The 16393-nt window shown below is 34.4% G+C and overlaps 1 protein-coding gene across 1 annotated transcript; it reads right to left on the bottom strand.

Moving 5' to 3' along the window:
* Positions 1-3230: 3230 nt before the first annotated feature.
* On the bottom strand, positions 3231-6227 carry LOC145642984 (uncharacterized). The gene is made up of 4 exons (XM_081694164.1): positions 6039-6227; positions 4068-4185; positions 3765-3972; positions 3231-3611 (listed from the first exon to the last, which is right to left on the bottom strand). The coding sequence occupies exons 1-4, from the start codon at positions 6167-6169 to the stop codon at positions 3433-3435; spliced, it is 636 nt and encodes a 211-aa protein (XP_081550290.1). The 5' UTR covers positions 6170-6227; the 3' UTR covers positions 3231-3432.
* Positions 6228-16393: the final 10166 nt, after the last annotated feature.

Genomic DNA, 16393 nt, shown 5'->3' with positions numbered 1-16393 from the left:
TCACTAATCCTGCACAGATAAGTATGGGTAACTGAGCTCGAGGGTTATCCGAGTATAACCGCTCCGATGCTAAAGTCAGATAAGCGTGATATAAAGTGTAAGAATATAAAGATAAATATGTGATTTAGGTGATTTGTGTGTAAAATATCTATATCTATATATATATTAAAACCCAAGGCAAGAATTGTAATTATGCCAAGTGTCATCATTTTTGCCACATGTCATCATTTTTGCCACGTGTCATCATGAATTGATAAATGATGTGGGGTCATGTGATTTATGTCATATTAAAACTGATCATCAATTTTCCCTCACAAAAAATTAATGTTCATAAATGCTAATTTTTTAATCCTTATTCTTTCGTTTGCTCATCTATACTTTGAAGAAATTTATAATGGTAGATAAAAGTTAGGATACTGCATATTTCTTAATGAATTTTGTTAATGTTCAATAAAATTTAAAAAAAATGATTTTTTTTTTTAAATTACAAAACCATCAATAGATTTCCCTTTAATTTATTAAAGTTGATTTTAAAACAATTTACTATAGTTTTTTATATAAAAAAATGATCCGGGGCATCGCCCGGGCCTCAAACTAGTTGTACCTTAAGAGTGGTGTTTGATGGGGTATTTATAGGAAAACCCAAATAGGAGAAGCATTCATGTAGGTCGCACGTGTCTGCATCAGCATTGGATGCCTACATGTATCCTTGTATTGTTGGTGACGTGGATCCTTGGGTGGTGGCCGTTATGGATTTGTATCACCGATATGAATAACATGCCGATAATTTGTACTTAGGTGCTGATTATGATATGATTAATTAGGATATCGGATATATCTATCCTATACAACTGGTCCCCCAAAGTGGGTGCGTTAAAAACAAATTCTTGACGTACCCGCTTTAATAGCACTGCAATTCCGACATATAAATACTGAAAAATTATTTTTTGTAATTCCAACATAACAACCCTGAAAATTCATTTATGATTTAAACATGTAGAGCTGGGGGCCGAGATTTGAAAATCTCCGATTGTCCCTCTAAGTTAATATAAATTATAATTTATATTCACTTGAAAAATTGATTGGGGTCGAGATTGAAAATCTTCGGTTGTCCCTCTAAGTGAATATAAATTATATAATTTATATTCACTTGAAAAATTGATTGGGGCCAAGATTGAAAATCTTCGATTGTCCCCCTAAGTGAATATACATTATAATTTATATTCACTTGAAAAATTGATTGGGGCCGAGATTGAAAATCTCCGATTGTCCCCCTAAGTGAATATAAATTATAATTTATATTCACTTGAAAAATTGATTGGGCTGAGATTGAAAATCTCCTATTGTCCCCCTAAGTGAATATAAATTATAATTTATATTCACTTAAAAAATTGATTGGGGTCGAGATTGAAAATCTCCGATTGTCCCCCTAAGTGAATATTAATTAATTGATATTCACTTGAAAAATTGATTGGGGCCGAGATTGAAAATCTCCGATATAATTTATATTCACTTTGAAACTCCTAAAATTTTGGCGGGAAAGTTATGAAGTTTGAAAAGTGTTATTGACATGTGTCATTCATCTATCCATTCCCGTTCATTTTAAGGGGACGGTGAGATTTAAAAAGGAGATGAATAGGTTTTTTAGAAGGTTATAAATAGTTCTTTCCTTCCCATTTTTTGTCATTTATTATGTTTGAAACAAAATTTTCTGAAAAAATTGTCAGAGTATATTGAAGAATCGTCGCTGCTTTATCTCGCCCTTCATTCGTTGAGCTTTCGTTATTTTATAGTGAACGGACCTATCCTTTGCGAACATTGCCCAAACTATAGTATAAGGTAAACGTCTTTGTCCTTGTCATATTTTGCTTTTGTTCGACGGTTTCTAGTTTCTAGGGTTTAGAATTTGTTAAAACTTAGAATCATGCCTAGGGATAAATTGTATGAAGATATACCGTTTCCTGAACTGTCTACCGTAGAATATGAAATGGCTAAAATTCGCTACAAAATTATAGCTGAATACGAAGAGGGTAGAAATTTTGTAGACACTAATCTTCCTCCCGATATTGAAGTAGTCGATGCTACTCCCATTAACGTTAGGTACCACCTGACTAGCTTTCCTAATCTTGACAGAAAGGTGTTTTGGGGTAAATACAATACCATTTGCGACAGTTTTAACTTTGAATACTTCGACATGGGAGTGAAAAAAAGCGTTAACTGTGGTCCGACAGATGGGTCAGGTCCTAGCACAAGTGGTCGAAAAAAAGATAAGACCGTTAATCCTGAAGAGCCAAATACAGGTAACGGTCCAAATCATTCGTCAGATAATTCTATTAATGACGAAGTGGAGAATTGGCTGCCGAAATAGCCAAAGAGGATGCCGAGGATTCCAAATATGAATCAGAATTAGATGATGATGATCATCGAAAGCCGTTAGTGATAGAGCCACGATCAAAGGTAAAGACCACCGTAATTGACAAAGAGTGGAGGCCAAATGCCTTAAAGTACAATAACTGCGGTGAGGCGAAGCATTTGTATGAGCTGCCTGACGGCTATAATTTGATCGTGCCCGATGAGGGTTGTACCGTTCTGGACTGTCCAGAGAACCACATAGCAATCTACGCCAAGCATTTGGATTTCGGTCTCCGATTTCCTCTTCATTCATTTGTGACGAAAATTTTGAGAGCTTGGAACGGGTTTAATACATGTCATAACGGGTATTCCAGTCATAAGTCATAAGGGCTTTTATAAATTCAAAATCTTTAAACCCATGCGAAAGTACCATTGAACCCTTAGTTATGTATGGTTAATTGCCTTATGTATCATGGTGTTTTGTAATAGGACTTCCTTGTGTACAAATTGTTTATTCAGGGCTTGTTTGACATCATTTTTGGTTTTTAGTTTTCTGTTTTTTTTTTTTAAACTAAAAACCAAAAACAGAAAACAAGAAAAAGGTGTTTCCACTTTTTTGTTATCAGTTTTAAAAATTACCATGATTTTAATAAGTCTAAATAATTTTTGATTCATTATGTGACACATTTAATATAGTTTTAAAATACAAAAAACCAAAAAACAGAAAACCACAGCGATGCCAAACGAACCCTCAGCTATTTGTTTCAAATTTTTTTACTCCACAAAAAAGTACTTCGTATAATAATTTATTACATTTTGATGCCGTTATCCATGGGGTGATACGGTGATATGGAATTAGTGCATGGCCGAGCATTCACTAGTTTAACCATTATACTATATTATTAATTAATCAAATACATGAAGATGTAACACATAGAGAATCCTTAGTTTGACTTAAATTAAGTAACTCACAAACTTCGAAATATGTCACAAAACACAAACACTACTACGTCATTAATAGTTAAACGAACAAACTTATATATGCTTCAAACATAGTACGTCTAACAAGATCAAGTTTCATCAGTCATGAGTGACATTGGGTTGTGTTTGCGGAATCATCAAATCGACCAAATCGGCCATATCGGCCAAACCTCTATCGGAGCTGAAGCAGGGTGCAACTAAGGTAGCCGTGAATCCTCCGAATTTAGGATGCTCAATAGGAAGACTCCTGCAAAAACGGCAGCCACTCTTTCCATCTCCTGCAAGAATTGAACATCAGAATTGGTCAGTAACCCATACATATATATAAATCGATAAACAAGCTAATATAAGCATGGAGTAAGAAACATGAAAACCCATCTACATTGACATTGACATTGATATTGCTACCTACAAAAGTACAAAGTACAAACCTAAAGTTGGGTTGTTGACCGGGCCCAAGCTAACGCAGACCTTGGTACAAAGAACATCAGAGGTAGTTGTGAGCTCGGCAAAAAAAAGCTCCACAGGTGCATCAGGATCATCTTTCTTCTTAGCCGTGAAGTTAGCATGATGGAGAAACCCGAACCAAACAGGTACAGTTCTACTATAACCAGGCTTCAACAGCTCATAATTTGCCCACTGCAATAAATATTAGAAAAACAAATCAACCAAAAAATAATGGCGATTGATTAACTTCAAACATTCAAATCAGAAGATAACTAAACTGACCATACCCCGTCTTTGTTATAGAACTTCAAAGCTTCAGTTGCATATGGTCTTCCTAAATCCTGAATCATTTTCTCTGTGCATACGCGATCCTTTATAGGCTCATGGGAATATATCTTGGTTTTCCTTCAAATGTTCAAAAATCAAAATTTAAACAGCTAGAAAATCAGTCAAATAAAAACAGATTATATACTCCCTCCGTTACTTTTTACTCGCAACTTTGAGGGTAGGAACGGACTCCTAGGCAAAATATTGAAACCATGATTAAAGAAAAATAAGGGCATACACTTAAGTGTGTTAATCCTACTTTAAAATTTTAAAAAAAAAAAAAAAAAAAAAAAAAATATCAAAGTTGAAATCCCAGAAACTGGAATTCATGAAACACCACCACCACCTGTCCACCTATCACCACCACCAGCAAAGACCGAACCCACTTCAACCCACCACCACCCATCAGCGATTTTGACCCACCACCGGCGCATCGCCTCCGATTTCGACCTAGCACCACCCCCTTCGACCCACAACCCCGATTTCGCACCACAACCCACCACGAATTTCCTCCACCACCCCCGATTTCGACCTAGCACCACCCCCTTCGACCCACAACCCCGATTTCGCACCACAACCCACCACGAATTTCCTCCACCACCCCCGATTTCGACCTAGCACCACCCACCTATTTGACCCACAACCCCCAATTTCGACCCACCACCCACCTTTTCGCCCACAACCCCCGATTTCGACCCACAACCCCGATTTCGACCCACCACCGATTTTGACCCACAAAGCCCACAACGAGGACGGCGGCGACAAGGAAAAAAAGAAAAGAAAACGGAAGAAAAGAAGGGAAGGCGGCGACAACGAGAGGAGATCGGTGAAGAAAGAGAGAGAAAATCTGGGTATGGTAGTTGTGGTGGTGGTGCTAGTGGTGGTGAAGGTAGTGGTGGTGGTTGGCAATAGAAAATGATGATGAATTTAATTGGGAGGGAATGATTTTGGTGGAAATGGTTAAGTTAATTAATGTAAAGTTTAAGTTAATCGAGATAAAATTAGTAGTTTAATTAGGGTGTTTAAAAAAAAGTAAGGGTAATTTTGTAAAATCATACAAAAAAACCTACCATAAAAGGAAAGAAAAAAAATTGTTGCAAGTAATGTGTAACGGCTAAATATGGTAAAAGTTGCGAGTAAAAAGTAACGGAGGGAGTATAATGAAGAATAAAAGCATGTTAAACAGTTAATGGAAATCACAGCTTAAAGCATGGAGCAAGTTCACCTCCGAATTACAGGACACAAGCACGGTTCATCTACTCAGTCATTAATTCAAGGCAACAAAAACAAATTGCAGCCATATTATTATAATCATTACAAGTTGACAACAAGTAAAGAGCAGCAAACCTATCACTAATTAGCAAATATTAACAACGAAAACAAACTATTAGAATCATTACAAGTTTACAACAAGTAAAGAGCAGCAACCCCATCACTAATTAGCAAATATTAACAACAAAAACAAACTATTAGAATCATTACAAGTTTACAACAAGTAAAGAAGCACCAACCGCATCAAAAACCCTAGCCGCTAGTATACTAATCATTTGTATGCATTATATAGAGTTTAAAATCATATGATATAATCTCTGTTTGTTAATAAATATTACAGCCATATAATGTTTGTTTGCTGTATATGAAATCAATATTAACAGAACATGTATGGTTTCGTGATAAAAAATTAGGCGAATTGGGCCCTAGTTTCAATTCAATATACAAAAATAGACCATCAAAATCAACAACAAACCGGAAAAGGAGCGGTGAGATGATGGAATCCCCAAAACATATGATATGAACATTAATCAAACAGAAAAAACCCAATAATTAAAAAAAAAAAAAAAAAAAAAAGAAAAACAGTCGAAATTCAGAAGTCGAATTAGCAATTTCGAATCCCCAGGACAGATCGAAACAATGAAAATAAAGAAATTTACCTGGGTTTGGGTTTGGGTGAGGAATCAGGCACAACACTTGAACGACCACGATCGAAATTATAACCCTTCGCCTTCGGGCGCAAAGATTTGGAGTCCGTACCGATCACTTTCTTTGAGCGCAGAACCACCATCGTTTTCGCTTCATCCTCTTTTCTCTCTCCTCGCTTCTACAACATTCAGATAGTTTCGGCCCCTTTCCTTCATATATAGAAAACCCTCCCAATTATCTAATCCGTCGATACAATATTAATCCAACGGCTAGCTTTTTTTATTAAATTTTTCTTTTTAAGGATAATTTTTATTTAACGAACTATACTAAACGTTTTATTTCGCGTTCTTAAAATAAAAAAAAAAAGGTTTTATTTTGTGTTACTATATGCGGGAATCTTCTATATCTATATACTTATACTCCCTCCGTCCCATAATTGACAAACTTTTGAATAAAATCGATGTTCAGTAATTGCTGAACAACAATTATAAAAGTGTCCATAAAATGTGCAAAAATTACACTAAAACGCACAAAAGTTATTCTAATATATATACGAGTAATTTATAGTTCATTGATAAATTTGACAAAAGTGACACAAAATTTGACAAAAGTAATTCCATTGTTCAGTAAATTACTGAAAAACGGTTTTATACAAAACTTTTCCACCATAATTAGTGGCTTAGTAGCCATTTTAGGAGTGCCATAATTAATGGCATACTTCTACATGAAAATTGAACTTTTTCACAAAACTAGGGCGATGAGACGCGCGCGGGCTGTGGATCATGCTCGCGATTAAGGTCGTGAGTTTGACGCTGTGTATATATTTATATGGGGTCCTATTACAATTTACATGAGCTTTTAGCATGTCAATACTTTGTCATAGTAGGTTACACGATCTTGAAGTGATAGATAGACAAATATTGTGTATCCCTACCTTATAAAAAGTAGGAAATTGTTCTTATGAATAGTGCATGGACCATTTTGCCCTTCAAAATGTTTATTTACCTTCTTATCCCTATTCATAAATGAGTTTTAAGCTTTATGCCTTTCTCCCTCCTTTTCATCTTCGTTAACCGTGAGTAGAAGAAAACCCAAACAGTAGGAGACAAAAAAGATGAACAACCAAGAGTCTCCCACTAGTAGAAAAATTGAAAAAGGCAACGCTCATTGGCCACCGGTTTTTGAAAACCGGTGGCTTAATTAAGTGGCGGGATGACACAAAGAACAATTGCCACCGGTTCAACCAAACCCGTGGCAAAAATTGGAAAGGCCACCGGTTTGAACCCGTGGCAATAATGAGTTAAAAAAATAAACCCCGGGCTTAGTTAAAAAAAAAGTAAAAAAATAAACCCCGGACCCCCCCCTTTATAAACCCCTAACCCTAACTTCCCTCTCCCTCAGCCTCTCTCCTTCACTCTCCCCTCTCCTCCTTCTCTCTTCTGTCTTTTTCTCTCTCCTCTCCTTCTCCTCTCATGCGATTCTCCGGCCTCCTCTCTTTCTCTTTCTTCTCCTTCTCTATCTCTCCTCGCCTCCGAACTCACCCCGCTCTCTCCTTCTCTATCTCTCGTCACCCTCCTCTTCTTTCCCCTCAAACATCAACAACAACATCTCCTCTCTTCTCACGCTCTTTCATTTGTGGTGATGGTTTTCAAGGTCAAATTCGACCATGAAAATGCTAGATCTAGCGTATTCATAGTCGAATTTGACCTTATTAAACCAAGATCGAGGGAATTTCGAAGCTTTTTTTACTTTTAAGGTACGTTTTAATGTTGTTATTTTTGTTTTTGATTTTTTTATTTAATTTTTGGATGGTTTTAGGTTAGTGGGTCTGATTGTCGGTTCGGTGGTGTTGGTGGTGGTGTTACGTGTTGAGTGTTTTAGGTGGGTGGGTTGGAGTGTGGGTTCGGTGTTTAGGTGGGTAGATCTGGGTTTGGTGGGGTTCGGTGAGGGTTCGGTGTTTAGGTGGGTAGATCTGGGTTTGTTGTTTGGAGTGTGTTGAGTGTTTTACTAATTAGTGGGTTTTTTTCGCTTTTTTTTTTTTTTTTTGAGTTTTAATAATTTCTGGGTTTGCTGGGTTTGATCGATTATAATGTCTGGGTTTTCTTTTTCTGGGTTTTTTTGTTACTGGATTTTTGTTTGATTTATGGGTTTATGGTTTTTTTTTTCTTTATTTTTTCGCATTTTTTTTTATTTTTGTTTGATTTCTGGGTTCGAGATTTTTTTTATTTTGTTATTTAGAGTTCGTGCATTTTTTGGTACTTTTTTTTCGCATTTTTTTGGTAAGTTTTATTAATTCTGGGTTTAATTTATGCAGGACTTAATTGATGCATCAAGATTCAAGAGATGCAACAAGATTCAAGACTTTGATTTAGAAAAATTTGTTTTAGATTTATTTTTTTTACTTATTATTTTTTATTGTACAATAATTTAAAGTTGAATTTCATTGCTTGATTATAATTCAATGCAATTTTTTTAATTATTTTTAGTATTGTACAATAACAATTTATAATAACAATTCTTTTGCACTAATGTGATGTTGTTTGCCTTACATTGATTGTTTTTATATTATAGCATTAGTATTATAATTGCAGCAGAAAAGAAAAAGAAAAAAAAAATATGTACTTGTTATTGCCACCGGTTAACCGGTGGCAAAAATGTTTAATACCCAAAAAAAAAAAAAAACCGCCAATTGAAATTGCCACCGGTTTTGAACCGGTGGCTTTTGCATTAGATTATTGCCACCCCCCAACTGACCACCGGTTCAAAACCGGTGGCAAAGGGGGGTTTTGAACCGGTGGCCAATTAGTTTTTTCGCCTAGTGTCCAGTCCCCCGCTTGCCGAAAATGTCGCAGGGCTCACATCTCAGTGCCATTGAACGTCCGTCGTGTAATTATGAGAACTCCACTCTCCGGCAACCGATGAAGTAAGCACAACTTCCGAACAATATAATGCCTATGTGCAAAGACGATGAAGTCTTGGTTGTTCGTGATACCTCATGGTCGCTTCTTGGGAGGTCGATATTCAGGTATTTCTCGCTTTTCTTTCTAGATCTATCAATTTTTTCCTTTCATTTCGATGTCAAGTTCTAAAATTCTCTGTATTATTTTGATTATAATTGTTGATTCTTTGAACTTTGAGTTTTTGTAAATTTTTTGAAATTATAGATTAGGTATTTCGTGTTGTTGATTATTGATGAGTTAATTATGCTTTCAAAGCTTTTTAGAACCCTAATCACTGAAAACTTTGATCAATTATTAAGTTTATCTTTTGACCTCTCTTTTCTTTCTCCTCGGTTTTGTCTGGTTAATATCTTCTTGGTGAGTTTTGTTGATTATTGTTATTTTATTCAGAGAAATGAATAGTATGATGATTAAGTAGAGTATTTTTTATTAGAGAGGACATTTATCGAAGGAAGGTGGACAGTACAAGGAAGTATATATCTGATCTTTAATTTATTAAACATTTGCTGGAAGCTAAAAATGTAAGACTAATTAATGTCCACAAGGGTGTCCTTTCTAATGTTAAGGAAGTTGCTCGTTAGTCTCTTACATCTGGTAGTGGATAGAGAGGGTGCGAATTTCAGGCATAAGCTGGAATTGTTAGCCAAATCCATCACAAATCGTGTTTCTTTAGTTAGATATTGAAATAGTGGTGCACATAGGTTGCTAGATTACGAGTTCATTCCAAACGATACCATGGAGTGCTATCTTCATTGTAAGCTTATTGCCATTAGTTCTCTGCTTTTATATGTGTCTGCATTGTCTCTCTTTAAATGCACTCACTGCCAGCATAGTATAACACTCATTTTGGCTTTTATGCTTATAATTAGTGATTGACATTGATTAAACTGAAATTTTAAATGGTCTAATCATAGGTAAAGGGCAGCCCACCATGGAAAGGCCTGCAAGACTGAGGCTTGCCCTTGGAGCTGCAAAAGGATAAGCATATTTGCATGAGGATCTCAAGGGGCTAGCTTACATGGATGACAAGTTGGTTGATTGGGTATGCAATTTCTCCATAGATTGAGTTGTTCATTGTATTCCTCTTGTTTTTAACTAATCAACCTAACAATTGATAAGATAAATCAGACAAGTAATATATTTTACCCTCACCTAATTAAAGCAAAATACTCTCTTAAAAGTTCTTTAATGATGTTCTCTACTTAGTAAAATGGTCTCTTATAAATAAATTTGACCAGTTAGACGAGTCTATCTACAAGAGCTATAAACTGGAGGTTACTACATTTTCTCTTTAAAAACTCTATTGTATTACCCTAGGTTTATTCTTAATGTATTGTTACTAGATTTTCTCTAACAATATGTTTTGCTATATTCAAAATTCAAAGTTATAATTGAGCTGCACTAAAGCTAAAGATGATCATTGTGGAAAGCTTTTAATCTTTAGAATGGAGGTTATATTAAATTTATTGCACATCCTCTTAATTCTCAATACTAAATTTAAATAATTTCCAATAATTATTGCCATTCACAATTTATTGTAATTCTTTTCAAATTCTGTGCAATCATTTTCGGTCACAATTCAATTCAAATCAAATCAATTCTAATTAAAACCCACCCAACTCAAGAACTGCAGAGTTTATAACTGTATATTGCATTTACATCTTAAAACTGTTATGTTCTCTATTAATCCCTTGAGGCTATCCTATTTCTTGTTTAAAAAAAAAAAAGAAGAAGTTAGTATTGTTCATTAAGATTTGTCACTGTAAATATTGCCTGCTCATTTAGTGTATTAGGTTAGTTTTTTCCATATCATTTCTTAACTTATTCTTCCTGTTTTCCATTGTATTTGTATTATTGTATATATATGTTGATGTATAGTTCAACCATGCCACTTCAGTTTCATATCACCGAATTAACATTGTGTAATAGTAGTAGCTTGTTAGATAAACTCCTGTGACTTTTCTCCTAAAAAATGTTTTTAGCATTACTGGACAGGGTGATTGGCCAGAATTTGAAGCAATAGCTACTGGCTTGGTGACTAAGCCAATGTACTTGGAGATTGCTCCAATGTCCCTGATTAGAATTTGGGTTCTAAAATGGCAGAGGAAAGCCATTTTAATTGCCTGAACGCAACTATAGCAGCAACATCAAGTGGCTTCTTACAAGAGCACTGACATAGACAACACCTTTTGGTTAGATTTTGATACCAATGTAATTTGTACGTACTAGCAAGATTAAACTACATTGACGGGCCATTGGTTGTAATTTTTGCTTTTGAAAATACACAAATCATCTTTGAACTATTTTCTGGTACTACCAATTGCAATTCATGCTGTTAATCAGCCCAAACCGTTTCGATAAATGCAATAGTTTAATGGTTATGTTTAAAAATTTCAAACCTCTAAATATTTTTGTTTTTGCATTACACATAATAACTATGGCCTAAATTCAAAAGGCTTCAACTAGAAAAACTTTGATTACAAAAACACAACTGTTGTACAGAGTACTTGGTTAGAACTTAAAATTGTTGGACTTTTAATTTATGTTTTTCCATAAGCAAGTATTGTTGGATGTATCACTTATGAAAAGTCATTTATTGTGCGCCAACTTTGTGTAAGTAATTCATAATCACTAATGCGCTAATTTAAACACAAGTCAAGATAACTTCATCGTAACGGCTAGCCACTTCGCGCGCAACGCGCGCGTCGGCTGCCCTAGTATCTAAGAAATATAAGTCCATATTCTATGTGATTAATTAAGGTTCATAAATGCACAATTCCTAGTAATCATCAACTAACTAAGAGCATAAGCTTGCAACTTGCAACATTCCAACCTTTGAAGATTACCTTGAAATTTCAAGTAGCCAAGAATAACTCACCAACATTCTAACTTGTCAGAAAATATACATGTCAAGCACATAGTATAGCATTGCAGGGTCATTGGTCGTTGACTAATATGCACTCTCCAACATTCTAACTCTCCAACATGCTAATTGACTGCCCCCTTAACAAGACAAAATTCAACACCTAAAAAAATAGGGGTGTCTTGATTATTAAAACATTGCCTCCCTTGGAGGCCATGCGGGAAACCAGGGGGCAGGGGGGAAGGCTTAAAAATTTAAAGCTATACAACCTATGTGTGTTCCTCCTAGACTTATCTAAATATCAATTCCTAGCACATAACATATTCAGCTGCAAGCTCGGATCCACCAATAAACAATGACATACAAAACCCACTAAATTATCTCTTTATATGACACCACTATAGGGCCAACAACTTAGCATCTGCCTTATATTAAGCTATTCCAAAATGATAAGGATACGCGCGTGTAGAGCACCTGGATCAGATGCCCATGAGTGTGGTAGTACAAATTACAAAATCCATCTTCAATCTACAAAATAAACTTAACAAGCGATGTACTACTTATAAATTAATGTTCAAACTTAAAGTAACGCTTTTCTGGATCACTTAGCTTGTGCTCAATTTCATCAGGAAGCACCCGCCCAACCTTCCAACTTAGGTTTTGTATTATTCCAGATTGGTTATGCCTGCATTGTTCAGAAACTAATAGTTAATAAAACAAATGAATGGGGGATGGCTAAGCATCAAGTGAGAAAAAAGATCATAAGCTATTACTTACACATGCCATTAGGCAGCATTTGTTGCAGATTGGACATCCAATCCTTCATCTTGCATTTTCCTGCCAAAAGATCAGGTTAATCAATTCACAGCAGTTTACAAAGATAAACCAGTGTAAACGACTACATCAATTTTAGCCTTAATCCAAGGGGTCAAGAATAAATTAGTGCATACTATCTTAAAAATTCAAAGAATAAAAAATTTGTGTAGATTTTGTTACCTGATCAGAGAAGACAAAAATATACAATTTGTAGAGAGCACAAGTTTGAGAAATAAAATTCAGGCTAAAACAATAGACAAGTTTATTGTTTTTGTTCTTAATCAGTTTTGGTGCCAGGATGATAATTACTTAGCGCACTAATGGAATAATCTACAGGCTCACATTTGAGCTGCTAGTGTCAATGCCCTAAACTTCGTAACATACTATACAGGTGGGAAAAGAAAAACTTCAACCTCATAAGAAAATGAACTCTCCCCTCCTAAAACTTCTGGATTTTTTTTCCAATTGCACCACCAAATAGTTAAAGGTACCATCTCAGTGAATCTCCACATACATAAACAGAAAGGCTCTATGACTAATCCACTATAAATGCAAATATGTGACAACTATGACATTGTTCAATAAGTGAGAAACAAAGTTTTTGACAATACATGCTTTTACAAACAAAGCAAGATAAAAAGAATTGAAAAGAATCCAACACAGCAAATTTAAACAATAGAGTTCAAGATATACTGCTCAAAGCTGTTTTACTCTGTAAGACATTAAAGTTGACCTATTTAGCATCTACAAGATGAGATTTAACTGATATTTTTGGGTCTGAAATATATCGTTTTATGTCAATTTTAATGTATGATACATGCTACATGCAATGTTATGCATGCTCTTGAGTTTATTCAGTATAAACATGTGAGAGAGTGACAAATAAAAGCTGGAAGGAGTGACACACTGAAGAGTACCTACTTTTGGAGTATATTGCTTTTTTTTATTCTTCCTTGCTTAAACTATAGGAAAATTAGTATTGAGCTCAGACAATTGAAAAGAGAAGCAACGACAATAATAACCATGATTCTAGAGTTTGTCAACAAAAATAAAAGCAAAGAAAACTTTAAGAGCAAATTGTAGGGTCTGTTCTGTTCACCTTATTTTCACTTATTTCAGGTGTAATAAGTTCATATAAGTTCATATAAGTTCAGTTAAGTTCAGATAAGTTCATATCAGGTCTAATAAGTTTTAATAAGTGTTAACCAAGTACAAATTACATCTAAAATAAGTTTTAATAAGGTCTAATAAGTTCAGATAAGTTCAGATCAGTGAAAATCAGGTGAATAGAACACACCCGTAGATAAAAAACACAATAATTGAGTAAAAATCGACAAAATTTGATATGTAAAATCAGCTTCAATTGAAAATCTCATATAATCTTCAATTAAGCTTATATAAAAACACAAAGCCATAGCAACTCACCTATCATGCCAAACCTCGAGCTGCAAGCGCTGCACAACTTGGATACAAAAAAACTACATATTCACCTGCAACATCAGCTCACCATTAATCAAATGTAGTTTTCCTTTGGATGTTAAATGTACTTTAGCTTGGTATATATATTCCCGATATATATACCAAGCTAAAGTACATTTTGGGTTGATCATGTTACCTGTTAGATGGGTTGAAGCAACGAGAAATCGAAAAAGCGTAAATTCCCGATGATTAATTTACAAATTATTTTGTAACTGTGGTTGATGATATTTGTTGTGTGTTGGTTACACAATTTTTTGATTTTTTTAGAATTTTTTTTTTATTATTTTTAGAATTTTTTTTATTATTTTTAGGATTTTAAAAATATTTTTTAATTTTTTTAAAAAAATTAATTAAACTTAAACCAATAAGAATTTGCCACGTGTCCCATGTGTCAGTCAACGCCAGAATCCGGTGTTGACTTGCCGGATTCCGGCGTCTTGGTCCCATTTGACAAACCAAAGTGCTTTATTAGGTCCTTTTTGACAAGATTTGTGATATTAGGTCATTTTTCACAAAAGTGTCTGGTTTCTAGGTCCTTTTTGAAAATTTTTCCTTTTTTTTTTTATTAAATTTCTGTTTTTTTTATTTTTCTAATTTTTTAATTATTATTTTTGTTAAAAAATCAAAAAAAGTCACGAGCCTGGCACGTCACTTTTTTGGCAGAAATTCATGGTCAACGCTGGAATCTTGGTCAAAGTCCCCTTCTTACAACAAAAGTCACTTATAAGGCCCTTTTTCATAACTTTGAAAATTAAATGACCTTTCTCACAAGATAGTCCACTTATTAGGACCTTTCTCACAATTTTTCCTAAATATAAATGTGATATATTCATTAAGGAAGTGTTGCAATTAAAAAAGAAAAGGTTGACTATAGGAAGTGTTGTAATTGAAAAAAAAACAAAGGGCTAATTAAGGAAATCGATATTTTAAAATATTACATTATTACTCCTTTTATTTTAGATTAATTGCAATAATTGACACGGTAAAAAATTTAGGAAAAAATATATAAGGTGACTAAAAAACAAATTTAATTAATCCTATAAAATAAAGTTAGCAAGGATATATTTAACCGTTAGTCATGATATATTTAATTATTAGTTATAGAAAAAAAAGGTGTATATTGGGTATTTGGCAGACATAATTTTTTTTTTTTGTAGGGTAAGGCCCTGCTCTTTTCAACTGATATATGCTGAACTGAACTTAATTTTGCTTAATTGAACTTATTTTTTGCTGAATTAAACTTAATTTTACTGAACTAGACTAATTTTTGCTGAATTAAACTTAATTTTAGTGAAATAAACTTATTATTACGGATTTCGTATTATATTTCTTTTTTTAAAGTTACTGATTTTTACTAAACTGAACTTATTTTTGCTGAACTAAATTTTTTTTCACTAATCTGAACTTATCTTGCTGAACTGAACTAATTTTTACTTAATAATATTTTTTCCAGGTGAAGAGAACAGGGCCAATATTGGGCTAGCGCAAGAAAAAATAATAAAATTGTAATGAATTCTTACCGAATAAGGATTAAAGCATATGGAAAAATAAAGTGATGTGACTAATACAACACAAAGGATAAGGAGAGAATAATATACCTGTAGACATCTAGTTGTGTCTCCCCAAAACCAAGGCCGGTGATGAATAACACTTCACGACCAACGGAGTGTGTGTTGTAAATGGACAATGAATTGTGCAACTCATTTCCTTCATTTCCATGCACAAAACTGTTTATCTTTAACCCGAACCATTTATTTCCAACCCGATCCACAAACAAACCCAACACTTAATTAATTTTAAGCCCAAATCATTTATTTGGACCCTTATTATTAATTACTGTAGCCCAAACATTCATTCTTAGCCCAACATCCTTTTTCCGTATCGACAGTCTAAAACCGTCCAAGGCTAATTTTGTAACCCATAATTTTGATCCAAGTCCAACTTGGTTGGATAGCCCTTCAAATAAGCTTTCCAATGATATATCATAAGCCCAATTCCGAATTAAATTGAAAGAGATAAAATAGTAAACCGAGCCCAAAAACCGAGTCATCCTCACTAAAACGTCCATATCTCAAGATCTACGAAATATTTTGACCTGATTCTAATTGGGTTGGAAAGTAGACTTGAAGATCTTTCCAACAATATATTACGTTCCTTATTCCGACTTACGGATCAAAAGTTATAGCAAAAACAAAAACTGCCAAAATTGCGGTGGAGCAGAAACGCTGCGCTGAACGCAGCAAACCTT

The sequence above is a fragment of the Chenopodium album genome, chromosome 1 (assembly GCF_948465745.1).
Source record: "Chenopodium album chromosome 1, dcCheAlbu1.1, whole genome shotgun sequence".
NCBI classification, from domain to species: Eukaryota; Viridiplantae; Streptophyta; class Magnoliopsida; order Caryophyllales; family Amaranthaceae; genus Chenopodium; species Chenopodium album.
Note: the sequence above shows the minus strand (reverse complement) of the source record. Positions and strands in the feature narration are given on the sequence as shown.

What these genes read in the sequence shown, in the direction of transcription:
- LOC145642984 (XM_081694164.1), bottom strand. Translation starts at nt 6,169, where the DNA reads ATGGTGGTTCTGCGCTCAAAGAAAGTGATCGGTACGGACTCCAAATCT. An exon ending in AGTTCTATAACAAAGACGGG is followed by an intron (nt 3,973 to 4,067) that starts GTATGGTCAGTT and finishes TATTTATTGCAG; the next exon opens with TGGGCAAATTATGAGCTGTT. An exon ending in GGTCAACAACCCAACTTTAG is followed by an intron (nt 3,612 to 3,764) that starts GTTTGTACTTTG and finishes CAATTCTTGCAG; the next exon opens with GAGATGGAAAGAGTGGCTGC.